Here is an 18,937-nt window from a genome sequence, read left to right as displayed (position 1 = left end):
ATGGTTCCTGAGGCTGAGAACAGGAAGCAACTGAGAGCAAAGCCAGAGGAGAGGAAAGGAGAGGGGGTGGGAAGAGGCAGCTTGTGTTTGGAGACCCAACTTTGCCCACCATATGCCTCTCCTGTTCTGTGCCATCACTGAAAGTGTGGCCTGCAGGTTAAACAGGCCATGGAGAGACTCAGTCTGCAGAACAACCTTATTGTGTTATTGGGGTCCCTGGATATGAGTTTTGGGGAATTGATTATATCACCACATGCTCCCATTTGCTCTGACAAAACTGTGTAGTCCAGGTTCAGCCTGGAGACCAAAAGCAGGAGAGACAGAACAGGGTGAACAGAATGTGGAGGAGTCCCAGCCATAGTTGCACACAGACACGCACTTTATTCACATGGATACAAAAGTAGATTTTTTTTTTCTCTCCAAATGTTCTATATGGTGCTCAGGAGAGAGTTGAGCAGAATGTAGTGAGAGGGCCATGGTGGGGAGTGTGGAGGACAAGACAGGCAGGGCAGGGGTTGAGTGGAGGTTCTTGGAGTGGGCAGTAGGGATTGCAAAAGCTGGAAGGGCTGGAGGTGGCAGCCCTTCACCTGGTTCTGCCTGTACTGGAGGGTGGCAGGGGTGAGGTGTGGTGGGGGAACCACAGCTTCCAGAATGGCAGAGGCGGGCTGGGGAGTTCATGGAGGACGGCTCCAGTGGGACAGATCCCCTTGACTTACATCTGCAGATCAGCAGCCAGTGTGCCCCCACCTCAGGTCAGTCCAGGGTGCCCGCAGGGGTGAGGCTGGTGAGTGTCCATGCTCCTACATCCCCTTCTTTACACATTCCTCTGGGAAGGGCTGGACTTGTTCTGGGGGGCCCAGGGTAGGGTGCACAGGTGCTTACAGAGGCAAGGAGAGGAGCTCAGGCAGTCCTGGGCATCACTGGGGCAGCGCCTTGAGGATGGCGTTCACCTCCTCCGCCACGGCTGTCAGGGCGAATTCGAACTGGTCCTGAGGGAGGACCATGGGGCAGTCACAGGGAGGCCTGACCTTCTGCCCCAGAAGGGATTTGGGGGGAGAGGACACTCCTGGAAGATCCAGAAGCAGGAGGAGAGGCAGGCATGGTACCTTGGAGCGGACAAGGCCTGGCCGCTGGTCACGGACGTGCTCAAGAGTGGCGGCAATGTCTATCTCCTTCACTCCTGAGATTGGGGTGCAGAGATGCTCAGGGGGGCATGCAGAGGGACAGCACCCTGAGATCTGGGGGCTGGGAAAAACTAGACAGGAAGTTACATTTTGCCCCTGTATGGGCTTCTAGGGCTTCGGGTCTGGGACACACACATCTCACCTTTGGCCATGCGGTTGAGGACCATGTCGATAAGGACGTAGGTGCCTGTCCGCCCTGCCCCGTCGCTGAAAGCAGAGACAGGGACAGGCGAGGTTGGGGGAACCCAGCAGAGAGGGCACATCAGCATGGGGACTGGGACATGAGGGAGGAGCTGGAACAAGGGTGGGGGCTTGGGGGTGTTACTTGGGCAAAAGGACAACCAAAAGGAGGAATCCAGCTTAGTCCCAAAGGGAGGTAGCAGGAGGGAAGGGAGTGGTCCTTCCCAGCCCCTAGATGGGCTTCAGTCCTATAGATGTGCTTGTTAGTGGCCAGAGAGGAAATATTTTTGGCATCACTCACAGACACACCCCTTAGGAAGGTGAGGCAAGAAGCTGATGGGAGTTGTAAAGGTTTGGGCGCTGCAGTTTACTGGCACTGGTGAACAGGAGGGCATGTGTCCTGAGATGGGGAACTGAGAGAGGGTGAAGTTCAGGGGATCCCCTCCCCAACCAGGCTCTTCTGTCTTCCCACGCACCTGCAGTGCACAATGATGGGGCAGGAACGGCCCCTGTAGCATTTGTTCACTTTCCTGAAAGAAGAAATGGGGAGTCAGACAAGGGTCACAATCTGGGGCTCCAAGCATTGGGGAAGCAGCAAGAGGAGCAATGCAGAGAGACAGGGACTGAGGAGGAGCTACTGTGCAAAGAGCCACCAGAAAACCATGAGCCCCAACACTTCATAGTCATGGCAGCTCTGACCTCTCTGGGACTTGGTTTTCTCATCTGTTGAAGGAGACCATAGTCACAGTTGCTCCTCCTGAGAGTTCTTTCCACCACAATGGGGGGGAATGCAGGTCAGAATGGGGTGCCATGTCTGACCATGAGACACTCCTTGAATGGCACAACTGTCCTCCACATGCACAATCATGCTATCAGTCACTGCTACTCAGGCCTTTTTCATGACTGTCTTCATGACAAACTGCATGCATCTGGCCACACCCCTGCTCTAAGTGTAGCTGATACTTGGCAGCATATGTGGTCCCGTTTCCTGAGCATTGCTTTAGAATCCCTGGGGCTCTGGTTAGAAGCTGCTGCATGTCCATGGAGAGATAGAACAACCATTTCAAACAGACCCCTGTTGATCTAAGTTTTGATCATTCCATTTGCCTTTGTTTTGTAACAAACACTAGGCAATAAATTTGCTGGTGCCTGCCAGGGGGCAGACTATGGTGGTAGGTGAGAAACTGGGGATGTTGGTGAAGGGAAGGTCACACTGGTAGTAGGATTGGTGTTTGAAAATTTAATGCCGTAAGTCTCTATTATAAACTACTTGGTAAATCACAATGTTAAAAAAAACTGCTCTGTGTGTGTGTGTGTGTGTGTGTGTGTGTGTGTGTGTGTGTGTGTGTGTAGGGGTGCTGTGGCTAGGGAATTTGCCCTGCCTGCATTGGCCCTAGGTTTGGTTCTCTGTATCAGCGTTGGAGACCCCTGAACACTGCTAGGGTATCTATCCCAGGAGTCTCTAGTACTGTAGTACTGTACTATATTGTAAGCACCACATCTTTGGGCTTAGTACTGAGCTGCTAGCCTGGATAGCTGAGAATCACTAGGAGTAGCCTTGTGAGCCCCCTCAAAATAAAAGGAAGGAAGAGAAGAGAAACTGCTGTTGATTCAAGCCCCACTCCCAATTCTGCTCCCCTTTGTCCTCTGGGGCACTGGGAGAGCCCAGACCAGCTGACGGGGAGCAGAGATGCAGGACCCGGTAACATGCTTCTCAGCCAGTTGTCTGGAAAGGGAAAAGTTGGGGTATCTGGGGCCTGGCATAGCCGTGTTTTCCTTCTTGTCCTTGCATCCCCAAAATGCAGGGGTGGGGAGAGGAAGGAGAGGGAGACAGAGGGTGTGAAAGGCAGTGGGTGGAAGCAGAGAGAAAGATGGAGAGAGGAGGGGAGCAAGACAGAGACAGGAAGAGACAGAGATGCAGTTAGAGGGGACAGGGGTAGAAAGAGAAAAGAAAGGAACGGACAGAGAGGAGATAAAAATAGAGGGAAAGAGGGGCCAGAACTGGGCCCGGAGAGATAGCTCAGCGGCGTTTGCCCTGCAAGCAGCCGATCCAGAACCAAAGGTGGTTGGTTCGAATCCCGGTGTCCCATATGGTCCCCCGTGCCTGCCAGGAGCTATTTCTGAGCAGACAGCCAGGAGTAACCCCTGAGCACCGCTGGGTGTGGCCCAAAAACCAAAAAAAAAAAAAAAAAAAAAGGGGGCCAGAACGATAGCACAGCGGTAGGGTGTTTGCCTTGCACGCAGCTGACCCAGGATGGACCTGGGTTCAATCCCTGGCGTCCCATATGGTCCCCCCCCCCAGCCAGGAGCAATTTCTGAGCGCATAGCCAGGAGTAATCCCTGAGCATCATTGGGTGTGGCCCAAAACAACCACCACCAAAAAAAAAAAAAAAAAAAAAAAAAAGAAGAAGAAGGAAATAGAGGGAAAGAGGCAGAGGGTAAAGAAAGGGTGAGAGGTAAAGAGGAGACAATAAATAAAACCGGGAAAACATGGCATGTGGAATCTGGATTCTGCAGGTGTGTCTTGGTGCAAGAAGCTTGTAAAGACCAAAGCAGGTTAGGCTGATCCACTGGCTAGCAGACAGCCCCTTGCTTCTTGTCAGCAGAGAAGAATGGGCCCCAAGACTGGACCCCAAGTCTGAATGTAATCCAGGTCCAGAGCACCTGGATTGAGCAGGACAGGAGAAAACAGAAAGGAGAGACGGAAAGGCAGGGGCCCAGAAGGCAGAGTGGGGACTAGAAATAAGGCCAGTGCTTCTTGCAGGGCGGGGAGAAGCCAGAGAAAAGAGGGCACGAGGGGGAGACTGGCAGCAGAGGGCGCAGCAACTGCAGCGGAGGTGCAGGGAAGCGCGTGCATGACAGCGGGGACAGTCCCGGGGGTGGGTGGGGTGTCGTTCATGGAAGGTGCAGGTGGAGGCCAGGCCTGGTGGGGTTGGAGGGGGAGGCGCTGATCCGGGGCGCCCCGGCCCCAGTGTCCCTGGGGAGGCGCTCACCTGCGGAAGTCCAGGAGGGGCCGGGTGGACGCCGGGGTGCCCTCTGCCGGCCAACTGAGGAAGTGGAACTGCGTGAGCGTGCGCGTCTCCTGGGTCTGCACGTTCTTCAGGTAGAAGCTCCGCACCAGAAAGTCCTCACACCAGATGTGCTCCGACACCAGGTTCACCTGCAAAGCAGGCAGGTCGAATTCTCCCAGTCTTGCAGCCAGCGCCAGGCCCGCATGTTCATTCCAGCCAGTGTCCCTGTCCCATATTGCTCAGGGCAGTGGGATGATACATGCACCACAATCTTGAATGCAATGCTGTAATATTTCTATTTGGCCTTTTATTTTCTCCTTCCTTCTTTAAAAAAATTTTTTTTGGCGACATCCTGCGACGCTCAGGTGTTACTCCTGGTTATGCGCTTAGAAATCACTTCTGGCAGGCTCGGGGGATCATATGGGGTGTTAGGAATTGAACCCAGGCCGGCTGTGTGCAGGACAAATGCTCTACCACTTTGCTATCACTTTGGCCTCCCTCTCCAAATGAAAAATGGCTGCTCAGTCAGCTTCAGCCACAGCCAGGCCTAAGGGGTTTCATCCTTACTCTAGTAAGACAGGATCAACTGAAGGAGGTGCTAATCTTGGTCATGGGCTGCTTATCTCATCTTTTTATGCCTTTATTTACTTATTTTGCCTCTCTGGTGGTTTTAGAATTTTATTTTATTTTATATTTGGTCACACCTGGATCTGTGCTCAGGGACCACTGAGTACTGGGAACTAAGATTCACAGGCAAGCAAATACTGTCGCCCCTACACACTCTCTCTCTCTCTTTGATTCCTATATCTTTCTTTTGTTTTTGGGCAATGCTCAGGGATTACTCGTGGCTCTGAGATCAGGAATTACTCTTGGCAGTGCTTGGGAGACCGTAGGTGATGCTGGGGATAGAACCCTGGTCAGCTGTGTGCAAAGTTAAGTACACTACCTACTGTACTATGTCATTTTATAGTCCCTACAAAAGCTTTTCTAGTGAAAGAGTACATACTTCACACACATATCCATGTGCTTGTATGTACCCACATGTGCCTGAGGGTGCTGTCCACATATACTTGACATGCATGGGTGCCCCCTCTCCCATGGTCCCTCTGTGGGGTCCTGCTTACCTCATACACATGGTAGAGAGAGGAGCCCTCGTCCGGCCAGTATCGGTCACATTGTTTGACCCCATCCTCCACCAGCGGCGTGAGCATGACAATGACACTGCAGCCACTTTCCCACACCATCTGGGCATGACACCAAGAAGGAGAAGTGGGCAGCCGGCACAGGACCCAGAAAGCCCCATCACACCTGCCCTTGCCACAGAGCCCACCTGCCAGAAGTCCGCGATGGTGTGTGACAGCGGGCCCTGTGTGGCGATGTAGGCGGGCATCCGGGGGTCGTGCTCAATCTAGGGGGCAGATCAGGTCCATCAAGAAGAGATGCTATCACAGAGGGCCAGGGCCAGACCCTGTCAAACTCCCCTTTCCCTGCATGTAGTCAGGCCCTGCTCCTGGAGTGGAGGGGTGGGGTGGTCTGGAGCATGGTGTTTAGGGGCTCAGCATGGGATGGGGGGCCTGGAAGCACTCACAATGGGGCTGGCGTTGATGTAATCGCTTCGGGAAGGGCTGCCCTCCACCTTCAGTTTGACACGAGCATGGTCATCTGTACGAAACCTGTGGTCACACTGGGATCCTGCTGGGGCTGTCTCCAAGCCCTCTCCGACACCCCCCCTTACACCCCAAGGCTTCAGAGTTGCCAGTAGAGATGGGAGCCAGAGCACATCAGCGCTTACTCACAGGGCAGAAAGTCGGGATGGCGATTCTTTTTGATGTTACTCTCCCCTTGGGCAGTGGCACAGGCGTTGGGCTCGGCCTGATAGGCGCATAAGGCCTGCCACTCCTTGGCAAGGCGGTCCCGGTTGCGCAGATGGTCCTCCATGTAGGCCTGCGGGGGGGGACGCCACATAGGCTCTGTCAGCTGCTGGGTGCAGCAGGGTGGTCCCCGACCACCACCCCCACCCCAGGGCTGGGCCTGACCAGAATCATGTGGCCCGTGGAGATGTCCATGTTGGCCTGAGCCGGCTCCTCGCACCAGGACGGGGTGCTGCTGTGTGAGCTGGGGCTGGCCTGCGCCGCATCGCTGAACTGCGATGACACGCTGCTGACGCGGGAGGGCTCTGGCGGGGCCTCCGTGCGTGTGAACAGGGACTTGGTGGCCATGTGCTGGCGACACAGATCCTGCGCGGGGTGGAGGGGTCACTCCAGGCTCTTCTGAAGCCTTTTCACAGGGCCCCTCTACCCTCAGATGCAGTTCAAAACAACCCCATCAGGGCCGGAGAGATAGCATGGAGGTAGGGTGTTTGCCTTGCATGCAGAAGGACAGTGGTTCGAATCCCGGCATCCCATATGGTCCCCTGAGCCTGCCAGGAGCAATTTCTGAGCATAGAACCAGGAGAAACCCCTGAGCGCTGCCGGGTGTGATCCCAAAACAAACAAACAAACAAACAAAAACACAAAGAAAAACAACCCCATCTCCAGGACAGCAGCTTTTTTTTTTTTTTTTTTTTTGCGGGGTAGAGGAGACTGTTAGGGTCACACCAGGAAGTGACTCTCAGGACTTACTCCCGACTCTGCTCAGGGCTCACTCCTGGCTTTGTGCTCAGGGGTTTTCTGGCTCTGTGCTTAGGGGTGACTCTGGAATCTGTGCTCAGGGCTCATTCCTGACTCCGAGTTCAGGGATCACTCCTGGCAGTGCAATGTTGGGTTCAAACCACTGTGAGCCATGTGCAAGAGGCGCCTTAATCTCTGTGCTATTTCTCTGGTCCAACTTTTTCCTTCTTGTTTTATTTATGTATTTATTTATTTATTTTTGGCTATACACAGTGGGACTCCACGATTACTTCTGGCTCTGTTCTCATTGATTACTCCTGGCTGCTAAGAGCACTGTATGAGATGCTGGAACCTGGGTTTATCGCCTGAAAGGCAAGCACCCTAACTACTGTATTGTTGTTATCGCTCCAGCCTGTCCCTTGTCTATTTAGGGTTTTCTCTGCTTGGTGGGGGGCTGGACTGTCTCCAGTACTGGAAAGGAATTTAAGAAGCCCAGAGCCATAGCACTGGAAAGAACCTTCAAAACAACCTGTACCCCATCCCTCCTTCCATCAGCATGCCCTGACAATCTCCCTCTCAGACTCAAGCAGCTGCCTGGGGAGAGCCTTCAACTCTCAAGAGCCCTCACCTCACGGGCTCCACTTTCCAGTCAAGCTTCTGAGTTTACATACCTGATATTCAAAGGTAGTGTCCCCCTGTGCCCCCTCGGGACCCAGGGCTGCCAGGCGCTCCTTGTCCCGCTGCCTCGCATGGTGCCGCATGCAGAGAGCCACAGCCAGGGCCACCAGCAGCCCAGCCACACCAGCCAGGGCCACCAAAGTGAGCAATATGGAGCGCAGGGGAGAGGTGCTGCGGGCGGGCCGGGGAAGGTCAGCGGCTGCCTCCTCCCTCTATAGGAACAAGGTTAGAATAAAAAGGGGATATTTCCGGGGAGGGCGTATCCCTCATACTTATCACCTGCCACACTCCCTGCTGGACCTCCCAGGCAAAACTGGGAAGGCGGGCCATGGAAACACAGAGACACTGGTCCCTGTAAGGTACCAAGGTAACCCCATTCCAGTGCTGGGGACTTAGTGGATTACCCACACCAGAAGATTTGCATTTAAAAATATGCACAAAGATGTGTAGGCGGAACCCAAGGAATCATGAATTCTAGAAGCATATATTGAATTCTAGGAGCTCCAGCAGAGAAGATGAGCTACTGGCGCCATCTACTGGTAATAGGGAAACTGCAGGGGTGCTGGCCAGGTATAGAATGTTCTGGGGCCTGCTTCCAAATGTGCTCCATCTTCCCTGGGCCATGTAAGCCTTCAGGGACTTTGTTTATCCCGTACACACACATACCTGTCCCATTCCTGTCTGCAAGATCTGCAGGCCAGTCTGTGTTTCCAGTTCGGACTTCACCAGCCCTGCAAGGCGACAGAAGTGAAGTTCTTTCCAGCCCTGAATCACGGCATGGCAGGTGGCAGGCCTAGGGGACTGTTTCAAGGGCAGCAGCAGCAGTCTCAGGCCTGAGGGAGGGTCTCTGTTTGGGGCTGGGGCTGGGACTAGGTGGTATTTACCAGCTTGTTGGGTTATGTCCGCCAGAGACAGGTTTTGTTCGTTGTGCCGGATGCGGAAGGTGAGGGCTGGACCCACCACACTGCCAAAAAGTAGAGAGATTACTGCCTCATCCAGCCTGAGTCCAGGCTCTGAGACATAGCAGCTCCACCCTGGCCTGTTACAGCCCACTACAGAGCAGACAGCAACCAACCATATGCCAACGGAGGCACTGGACACCGGGAAGGTCATGCAAGTGTCAGAACAGGTAGGGAGGGCTGGAACTGGAGCATTTCAGCCCACCCTGGCTCCTTCCCCTCCTGCCCTGCACCCCTCCAGCCACCTCCCTGCTCCTAGCACCACCTGATGTTGATGAAGTGACTGGGAGACAAGTGTACGTGCTCTGCCAGTATCTCCAACAGTTTCACTCCTGCAGCCAGACTCAGGGGCCTGTAGGGGGTTGCAGAGAGGGGGACACTTGGCCACTTTTAGGAAACAGGCCACTTCTTGCATGCAGAATAGCACACCCCACCAAGTTACTCTGTGTCTGGATTTCTGTGATGTTTCTGCCCAGGTGGCCATGGAGGCACCCTTACTTCTGATTGGTGACAATGTAGCCGTACTCCTCGGTAGGTGTCTGGGCTGGTGGCCGCTGCTCCTCCAGTGTTTGGCTCTGGCCCAGTGGACTTTTTTTCTCCAGCAGAATGGGTGTGGCAGTAGGAGCAGCAGTTTTGGGATACTCAGAAGATCCAGGGCTCAAAACTTGCTGGGTTTTAGGGGAGGTGGGGCTGGTAGTGGGGTACCCTGATAAGGAGGGTGTGGGGGGTGAAGGTTCTGCTGTGTCTCCCCCCTGCACCTGCTCCTCCATCATCTGTTTGGAAGAGAGGAAAGTGGTGGTATCTGGACAGTGACGAGAAGAGTGACAGGCGGGGTAGGGGTTGATAGTTTGGATTCAGAAGTGCTCAGAACCCAATGCTCAATACTCGCTTCTATGTCCTTGGAATCCTCGGCAGTATTGGGCACAGAAAAAGTGCCCAGAATTATGAGCTGCATGGGTAAATGAAGGGATGAGTGTTGAAAGAAGGGTGACACTTGTTCAGTAAGAATCCATAGGATGTGCCTAGGCTGAGCAGCATTTTTGCAGGAAAGTGATGTTGGAAAGTTTTTGCAGGAAAGTTTTGTTTGTTTTAGGCCATACCCGGCTGTGCTCAGGGCTTACTCCTGTTTCTGCACTCAGAAATCATGCCTGATGCTATCCAGGAACCATCAGGGATGGTTTGTGGGATGCTGAGAATAAAACTCAAGTTGAATGTGCAAGGCGAACACCCTACTCACTGTACTATTGCTCTGACCCCATAGGGTTAGCATTTTGGGGAGGCCATACTTGGTAGTACTCAGGGGCTACTTCTGGATGCTTTGCAGTCATTCCTGGTGGTGTTTGGAGGACCAGACAGTGCAAGGGTGAAGCCTGGGCCTCCAGCAGGCAAGGCCTGTGGTCAGCTTCTTGAGCTTACTCCCTGGTCTAGGCATTTCATCCCAACATCTATGAACCCCAACATGTACAACAGAGCTTCCCAAGTTTCTGGATGGGCACGAGTGTCTGCTCATCTGTTCCCCCACCATATCCCTTTTGCCGGGGATCCGATATGACTGTTTTGAAAAAGCAGGCACTGGAAAATTCCAGCTTCTAGACCCAGCTCTGCTGCCAGCTTCCAGAGAGCCCTGAGTTGAAGATGTGAAACCTCTAAGTGTGGGTCCCCCAAACAAGGAGGTGGAACATAAACAAACCAGGTCATGATACTGAGGCTCACCCTTTGGCAAAGGGAACCTTAGGGCTGGCTCAGCAGCAAAAGCACTTATATTGCGAGTATGAGGCGGGAGGTTTGATCCCCGGGGATGCCCATGTGTGCCAAGTGCAGTCCTGACAGCTCTCCAGGACTCCTGTGGCCAGGTATAGGTGCAATCCCAGGCACACAGGTGGTGTGAGTGCCACAACTAGTGCAGTATATGTCCCCTCTTTACCCCTGCTCTGCCACTAAGAAAATATGTGAGCTCTCACACATGGACTCTGACCCAGGCAAGCATCTCTACCCAAGTAGGAGCACAGGAAGGGAGGGGCAAAGATGAATCATTAATAAATAAACCTCAGCCAGGGGGCAGGGAAGAGAAGGTACTCACTTTCTTGATATCAACACCAACATTTACAGCCCCTCCTGCAGAGATAGGAAACACAAGACTCTGGGCACAGGGCTAAGGCCAAGAGAAATAGTACAGGCCAGAGAAATAGTACAGTGCAAGGCAAGAGAAATAAAGGGCCTGGGTCCTGGCTTTGACCTCTCTTGGCAGAGGGGCCAAGTTCCTGTCTTTGATCCCACCCTAAACCCAGTCCCCTATGTCCTTATCATTCATTGTTTCAACTCCTCCCCTGCCCAATGCCACAGATGCAGTGCTGAGAATCCCTGGATGGAAGCCCGGGCTCTGGCATTCACTAAGCTCCAGCTCTGTGAGTTAGTAATTTCCCCTGGTCCTAGAATCCCTTTATTATTTCTCCCAGTGCCCGTCCATTATGGGCGTCTCCCTAGAGATTGGTTACGCCCCTAAAAGAGTTCCACCTTCCGGCTCTAGCCTGAGCCCCAACCTTCGCACCTTCGCCCTTCCCCGGTGGGTACCCCTTGATCCCGCTTACCCCGCCTCTTGCCTCTTTCCAATTCAGCCCATTTCCAGCTCACAGGCTTCAGCTCACACAGAGCCCTCCACAGATCTCCACTCCCTGGATCCTGACCCTTCCTTCCCCTTCTGGGCTTTCCTCACACTCTTAAGAGGAGGGGCAAGAAGTGGCCTGGTGCAGCTGGGGGTCGCCAGAGAGTCACTCACCCGGGTTCTGGCCCGGGGCCCTGGGCAGCAGCTGCAGCAGAGTGGAGAGTGTGGACAGCTGCTCGGGGCTCAGCTGCCGCAGCTCCACGCCATAGCCCGCCAGCAGGGTTGCCAGCCTCTGCGGTGTCGAGTCTGCTGGGAGCCAGACAGAGCTCAGGGCGGTGGGGAGTCAGGCTGGGGGTGGGGGAATGCACTGGCAGGAAGCCAGGAGCAGAGCTGGGGAGCTGCCCTGCCGAGGCATGAAGATTTTTGCCTCTCTTTGGTTCATCTGCTTGATCTATTTTTTGGGTCCTTTTTTTGGTTTAGGAGCCACACCTGGCTGTGCTCAGTCAGGACTTAACTCCTGACTTTGCTGTCCAGGGGTCATTCCTGACAGTGCTCAAGGGACCCTATGGGGTGCCAGGGGTTGAAGCAGGACGGGCAAGTGTCTTAACCGACCCTGTCTATGATTCTGGCCCCTAATAGTTTCTCTGATGCAATCTCTTTCCTCTCTTTTGGGGAAAGTACTTCCTGGGGCTGAGGTCAAACTTTTCCATCCAGAGATGAGGATTGCCACCCCATCCCCACAGCACCCCACTGCTTGAGTGGTGTCCAGAGCAATCAGGGCTTCTGGAGATATTAGTAGTTCAGGGTTGAATGTGTATAAGGACCAATAAACAAATGCATGGACAATTGGGAAGGGGTCCCCTACAGGCTGAGGTGATGATGATGATGATGGGGGTGTCTGTTACCTGACTTCTCTGCCTTGGAAGGAGGTGTCTCCCTGCGACCCTCTAGGCCTTCCTTCTCATAACTCTCTGCAGGGTCCCCTGTCAGGCTGCTGCCCCCAGGACCCCCTGTTTCTGGTGGCCTGGGTGCCCTAGTCCTGCCAGATACTGGCCGGTCCTGGGTCAGATACAGCAGCCGCGAGTCCTGGAAGAGCTGAGCAGGCGAAGGCCCTGGAGGGTCCCCATAGGAGTGAGCAGGGTGAGCCCCAAATACGCCCTTGGGGGCAGTCCTGCTGAAGAGGGCTGGGGGCTCAGCCTTGGGCAGGGGGCCAGCACCCGTCATCCCAGGGGGGCTCTCTGCACCTGGGGCGCCATCGCGGGAGGCAAACTGTGGGAAAGCAAAGATTTGGGTCAGAGCAGGGGGACAAGATTGGGGGCTCTGGGGCGCGATGGGGAGCAGAGTCTAGAGCTCACCTGATGGAACAGGTAAGGTTGCAGCAGGGCGGGTTCGTAACTCAGGGCAGGGTGCGGGGGCTGCGGAGGCAGCAGCAGGTGCTCCAAGAGAGGGGGCAGCAGCTCAGCAGGCAGAGGAGCAAGGGGGGACCCCGCCCCAGCGCCGTCCCTGCCCGCAGGAGGCCGAGAAGGCCGGTGCTGGGCGGCAGGGGCGGAGCCCGTGGGGACACCCTGCATAAGCAGTGCGGGACCAGGTCTCCGGGGCACCAAGCCAGATCTGAGAGGAAGCAAAGTGCGTGCGCGCGTGCACTCGCGTGTGTGCGCGTGCACGCGTCCCCCGGGGTGGACTGCATGTGGCAGAGGCTAGCACTGCCTCTGAGGACCAGACGCAGGAGTCTGCCTGAGCTAAGAAAAGAGGTCCCTGGCTAAGATCAGGGGCCCCATAAAGCAGGTCTGGGTCTCTGAACTACAGCTGCAGAGGTGAGCAAAGGGCGTGGAGGGACAGGGTGTGCAAAGGAGGAACGAAAGTAGAGAAAGGCAGCCAGGACCCCTCTAGCTGAGCTATGCCCGTTGCTCCAGGAGCACGTCCCACACCTGGCTGACCAAGACTATATTTTATCTTCTAACACGCTTCATCAACATTATCAACCAGTTACCCCCCCCCACCAAATCCCTTCCTACTCCTGCCTTCTTCTTGCCCAAAGTCCCAGGATCCTCAAAGACTTCTTTTTAGAATGACAAATCAATTATGTTTTAAAATCATAAATCCCATGTTCAAGTTTATTGGGATCATTAAAATCTTAAAAAAAAAAAATCCAGGGTCAGGCCAGAGTACAGCGGGTAGGGCATTTGCCTTGCACGTGACCAACTGGGATTCCATCACCGGCATCCCATAGGGTCCCCTGGGCCCTGAATCCATCAGGAGTGATTCCTGAGTGCAGAGCCAGGAGCAACCTCTGAGCATTGCCAAGTGTGGTTCAACAACAAAACAAAAGCAAACAAAAAGGCACCTTGGCTAATCTGTGTACATGTTAGTTACACCAACACTCTCAACTGCCCATGACTCTGGAGCCTCTCAACTAAACTAGATGACCCCTTGCCTTCCAACTCTGTACCTCAAGAAACCCGCAGCCCCACCAGCCTGGCAGGGCACTACTTGCAAACATGCCTACCTGTCCGGTGGGTGGGGCTCTGCAGGGTGCAGGCGGGGGATGCGCTCCATCTCCTGGGAGATCACATGCTGGGTGAGGGCATCGTGCCAGGACAGTCCTGCCAGGGGACAGGAGAAGGGGTTGGCCTGAAGCATCCCAGGGTTTGGATATGGGGCAAGTGAGGCCCAGCTTTGCCCAGTGGTATGGGTCTGGTGAGTAACTGAGCTCTCTTCTTAAAACTTGAGGTGCATCCTGGGCGGTGAGTGTGCCTTTACTGCCAATTAGGGTGGGTTTAAGTCAAGTTCCACTAAGTGTGTGATCCTGGGGCAGCAGTTGAGCCTGTGACTCAATGCTCTCCTCTGGAGAATGGGGTCAATTCTTCTTAAGATTGTCCTGGTAGGGGCTAGAGAGACAGTACAGTGGGCAGGGTACTTGTCTTGTATGTGCCAACCTGGCTTTGATCCCAGCACCATTTATGTTTTTGTTTTGTTTTGGGGCCACACCCAGTGGTGCTTAGGGCAAGCTCCTTGCCCTTTCGGCATCTACCCAGCTGCATTCATCTCTTACAGGAGTTGTAGAGGCTTTTAATGGCCTCTCTGCTTCTATCAATGACTCTCTATGTTCTATTCTCAACCCAGCATCAAAGAATGATCCCCTTAGGGGATGGAGAAATAATACAGTGGGGAGTGTGTTTGACTTCCATGTGGCCACCCAAGGTCCAATCCCAGGATCCCAATGGTCCCCCAAGCCCAGGAGTGATCCATTAATATAGAACCAGGAATAAATGCTGAGCATCACTGGGTGTGTCCCCCAAATAAATAAGCAAAATTATCCTTATGTATAAGGGGAAAATTGCATCTATGTGCATAGGCCCCTGAGATTCTGAGTAAAACCCATGATCATTTTCTTACCATTTCTCAGGCTCTATGAACACTCAAATCCCTTCTCCCATCACCTGTTTCTACTACAACTTCTACTCTTCCTCCCCATAACTCTTTTATAGCACAGAAGTGCTCCCTGTGCTGTTCATCCAACTCATGCTCCTGCTTTAAGACTTTTTGGGGTTTAGGTGTTTTCTTTTATGTTTCTTCACGTCTGGTGGTGCTGTAGGCTTACTCTTGGCTCTACATGTAGGGATCACTCCTGGCAGATTAAGGAGGGCATATGAGATGCAGAGGATTGATCCTGGGACATTTGTAAGCAAGGCAAGTGCCCTATCCACTGTATTATGGTTCCAGTTCCTGCCTTAGGACCTTTGTTCTAAACTTGTATTTGGCTTGAGATGCTCATCCCCCAGATATCCTCTAGAGAAACACTTTCACCTATTTGATGTCTGTTCAAATTTCAGTCTCAATAAGTTTTCTTTTAAGCACTTGATTACCAGTCATTCTCATTTCTGATTTGTAATATTTGTCTGTGAACCTCACATAAAGCCCCTACACCTTATAGCTACTTTATGTTTTCCAGCTTATATAGTATATTTCCTCCCAATGGTAATCCCTCAGAGGCAAATCTCTATATCTGTTTTATTCCCTAATACACTCAAAGAACCTCAAACTGCTCAATGCACAGCAATAAATTTGCAAATACTTCTTTCTTCTTCTTCTTCTTCTTCTTCTTCTTCTTCTTCTTCTTCTTCTTCTTCTTCTTCTTCTTCTTCTTCTTCTTCTTCTTCTGGTTTTTGGGTCACACCCAGAAGTTCTCAGGGGTTACTCCTGGCTTTGCACTCAGAAATTGCTCCTGGCAGGCTCAGGGGACCATATGGGATGCTGGGGATCAAACTCAGTTCATTCCAGGTTGGCCACGTGCAAGGCAAACGCCATGCCACTATGCTATCACTCTGGCCCCAGAAAATACTTCTTAAATGAGTAAACTGAATATGTGAACTGTTCTGTCAACTGAGTTTATGGATCTGGAGCACTCAGACCATTTCAGAGAAGTGGTTTGTCCTAAAGAGATGAATGCTAGTCTCTTCAGTGGCTTCTTCTAGAAGCATCTGGATCATTCCAGAAAGTCTGTGTGAACATTTCAAGAACTTCACTCACCTCCTGTCTTGCCCCCTTCTCCAGCAATGTCTGTGAAGACAAGGCTCCAGAAGTGGGTGTGACTGGAATGTTCCACGATAAGGAGCCATTGAGTCAGGTGCCTCCCCCCACCACGTTTGACCAGTTTTGGGATTGGTCCCAGTGCACTTAGACCTCACCTTGGGACATAAGCTGTCGGAGCACACCTTGTAAGCGCTGAAGAACAGGAGAGGTGACTTGCAAAAGGGGCCGGACCTGCCCCACTCCCACCTGGCACTGTCCAAACAAACCATCTAGGAGCACAAAAGTAGGGTCAGCAGGTGGTGTGGACAGGAGGCGGCCCCTGGGTGTGCTCCCTATCTCCTCACCTGGTTCCTTCAGGCCCATCCCCCTTCTCCTCAAGCCAAGTGCCGTCTCTCCCTTCTGGGCTTCTCTCAGTTTAGTTGAAGCCCCAGCTCCCAACTATGCTTGGGCCTCACTCACCCTGAATGCAGACTTCAAAGTGGGAGCAAAGTCTGCGGTCGAACAGACAGCCTGCAGAGGCGACAGCGAGAGGCTCAGCCATGCATGCAGCATCCAGGGGCGACAGGAGGGAGACATGGAAGCAAAAGGGTTCATTCTTTGTGGGATACATCACAAGGTAAGCCTCTGCTTACTCCTGGCTATAGACTCAGAGATCACTCAGGAATTACTCAGACATCACACTAAGCTCAAACCTGCTTGGGGGGGGGGGCTGGGCATGGTGCTAAGACTTGAACTCAGATGGGCCTCATGCATGGCAAATGTTCTACCTGCTGTTCTAGCTCTCCGGGACCCATTTTCTCTCATTATCCAGTTCTAAAGAAGATTTTAAATCAGGAGAAGTGGAAAGAGGCCTAGAATGCTCTCCTCTACCCCACAACCCTAGTACAGGGGCTGGAATCCAGGATCTCGCTCAGGTGTTCATTCACTGAGCTGTATCCCTGCCCCTTGAAGACCAGGAATCCGTAAAGTAGGTAAAGCTCCAAAGCTGGGCTTAGAGCAGGCAAGGATCTACGAGTCTGGCCCTTTCTTTTGAAGTCGGTTACAAATAAGTCTTGCTTGCGAGGAGACAGTGATGATGGAGGGGCATACACTTCTCGGTGCATGGCTTTCGGGCAGTCTGGGCCAAATTCGGAGGCAGGAGAGACTATCCTTACTAAATCTCCTAAATGCAACGCCCTTGCCCACAGAAGAGATGGGATCCCTTCGTGTGGGATAGGGGTCGCGGCAGGGATGGGAGGGATTCGACATTGCGGGCTCCAGTTGGGCCAGGACGGCGAGCGCTGTCCATGGTGCTGAAGCACACATCTGGAGCTGTGGACGCTTTCCCGGAGAGCAGTGATGGTGGTGGTTGGTGGGCGGGGAAGGCAGCCCTAAAGCCCTTCACTGCTCCAGCCCTCACGTTACCAGCCCACTGCAGCACAGGAAGCACCCCGGATTGGCTTCCAGGGGGCCGGGGCGGGGGATGGGTAAGGGATGGAGGGCGCCAGACGGCAGGCAGGGCTGCGCCCCTTCCCCCGCGCGCCCCCTTCTCCCCTCCCTCGGCCCGTGAGTCAGCTCCGAGAGTCTCGGTCCGCTCAGACGTGAGTCAGCGACTGGCCTGGCAGTGGGGAGGGGGGTCGAGAGGGACTCTCTCCCCCTCACCCCTACCCTGTCCCCGCTGGGGCCTCCCCCATCACCCAGTCTTCGATCTTCAGACAGATCTCAGCCATCGGCCTCGCTAGTTCTAAAACGAAAAGCCTGGTCCTCTCTTTCGAGGCCTGATTATGCACTGAATTGAGGGGACTCCTCACCCCAATATTCACAGCTCACACTCCTGCTTAGAGATCAATCTGTCTCCCACCACCCTCAGTCCCTAGCCGTCTCCCCATCCCTCTGCGCCTATGCCCCCTGCTTCTTGAGGCCCTGGGGGATCCGGAACCCCCTCCTCTGATTCTCTGATTCTCTGGGCCCCTCATCACCTGCGTTTCTCCTCCCAGAGCCCCCCTCTTCCCCTTGGGTCCCGCCCCCGTCCTTCCAGCCCCACCTCCAGGCCGACGCCTCTTGCCTCTCCTCTTCCTCACCGCCCAGAGCTCCCCCGAACCCGATCCCACACTCAAGACTCCCCTGCGCGCCTTCCCTTCCCTCGTGACACTTCTCCACCCCACCCCCTCCGAGTTATGCTCCCGCACCCGACACCCCGTTTCCTCCTGACCGTGAGCGCTCACGGCGCTGCAGCCGTCCGGGCGGCTACTCAGCAGCAGGAGACAGAGGAGCGTCCGGAGACCGCCGGATCCCCCGGGCCCCCCGGGAGGCCTCCTTGGCCGCCTCATTCTTCTGCGCTCTGCGCGCTCGCCCGCTCGCCTGCGGGTGCTGCCGCGTCTCCAGCTGCAACCGGCGGGGCCGAGGCGGGGCCGGGGCGGGGTCCCCTCTGCTCCCCGCCCATCGTCGAGGTGGGGTGTCCACGCCTCTCGGACAGCTCGGCCAACCCGGGCCGGGCACCGACGACGCCCCCCACCCGCTGCTCTGACTCAAATTTGCGTCATCGATGGCGTCAGAGCTTCACTTACGGGGGAACCCACGCACCCCCTGCGCGTCTTCGCCAAGTAGTAGGCGCCTCCCTAGAATTCCCACTTGGCTTCACACCCCTGATTGACGCAAACTCTTCTCCAAGAGAGAAGGTAGAGGTGGACACCCGCCTCTACTAGACTGGAGGAAAGAATGACAGTTGAGTGGGGATGCTAGGAAAGAGCGGGATCAACACAGTTCTCTCCAAGAAGGCTAACGCAGGTAAACAGGACAGTAAATATGTCCACGAACAGCCCCCCCTAGAGAGCAACAATTGTTAGGGGTGCTCGCCTCCATTCCAGGTCTGGTAATGCCACCAACCAGGGGTCTAAGTCTGGGCCAGTTGTTATGTTCCTCTGCGTGCCAATTTTCAGCTCTGGGAAACTAACTACCACCCCAGTTTTTGAGAGTCAGGAGTTGAACTAGTGTGGAATTCTCAACAGAGACTGCACTAGTGCAAGGTCAGTGCTGGACGGTGTACCTTAGTTCTTCACCTAGAACCTCCTTTCCCCCTTCCTACCACTCGCCTCTTTCCATACTCACCAGCCTGTCTGGACCTTAGTTCCATAAGGGCAGCTGCTCATCCAACTGACATTTTGTTTCCATTCTTCTGCTCCCATAAAATTTCAAATCTGAT

At 54.1% G+C, this 18,937-nt stretch overlaps 1 protein-coding gene across 2 annotated transcripts; it reads right to left on the bottom strand.

Annotated features, from left to right (window-relative positions):
- Positions 1-357: 357 nt before the first annotated feature.
- On the bottom strand, positions 358-18,118 carry PTPRN (protein tyrosine phosphatase receptor type N). Of its 2 annotated transcripts, none has more exons than XM_049768397.1 (23): positions 17,948-18,118; positions 16,216-16,266; positions 15,939-16,025; positions 13,730-13,826; positions 12,579-12,834; positions 12,129-12,492; positions 11,398-11,529; positions 10,702-10,736; positions 9,120-9,394; positions 8,887-8,973; positions 8,547-8,626; positions 8,329-8,393; positions 7,656-7,874; positions 6,412-6,612; positions 6,172-6,319; positions 5,964-6,037; positions 5,706-5,783; positions 5,500-5,619; positions 4,358-4,524; positions 1,841-1,894; positions 1,327-1,391; positions 1,107-1,180; positions 358-989 (listed from the first exon to the last, which is right to left on the bottom strand). In XM_049768397.1, exons 1-23 carry the CDS (start codon positions 18,063-18,065, stop codon positions 918-920), a joined length of 2,919 nt encoding a protein of 972 aa, XP_049624354.1. In that variant the 5' UTR covers positions 18,066-18,118; the 3' UTR covers positions 358-917. The 2 variants fall into 2 exon arrangements, with proteins under 2 accessions (XP_049624354.1, XP_049624353.1); XM_049768396.1 differs by having other exon boundaries at positions 15,912-16,025; positions 17,948-18,117.
- Positions 18,119-18,937: the final 819 nt, after the last annotated feature.

The sequence above is a fragment of the Suncus etruscus genome, chromosome 2, assembly GCF_024139225.1.
Source record: "Suncus etruscus isolate mSunEtr1 chromosome 2, mSunEtr1.pri.cur, whole genome shotgun sequence".
NCBI lineage: Eukaryota > Metazoa > Chordata > Mammalia > Eulipotyphla > Soricidae > Suncus > Suncus etruscus.
Note: the sequence above shows the minus strand (reverse complement) of the source record. Positions and strands in the feature narration are given on the sequence as shown.

What these genes read in the sequence shown, in the direction of transcription:
- PTPRN (XM_049768396.1), bottom strand. Translation starts at nt 18,065, where the DNA reads ATGAGGCGGCCAAGGAGGCCTCCCGGGGGGCCCGGGGGATCCGGCGGT. An exon ending in TACATTGTCACCAATCAGAA is followed by an intron (nt 8,974 to 9,119) that starts GTAAGGGTGCCT and finishes AACCCCCTACAG; the next exon opens with GCCCCTGAGTCTGGCTGCAG. An exon ending in CCTCAACCGCATGGCCAAAG is followed by an intron (nt 1,181 to 1,326) that starts GTGAGATGTGTG and finishes CCCCAATCTCAG; the next exon opens with GAGTGAAGGAGATAGACATT.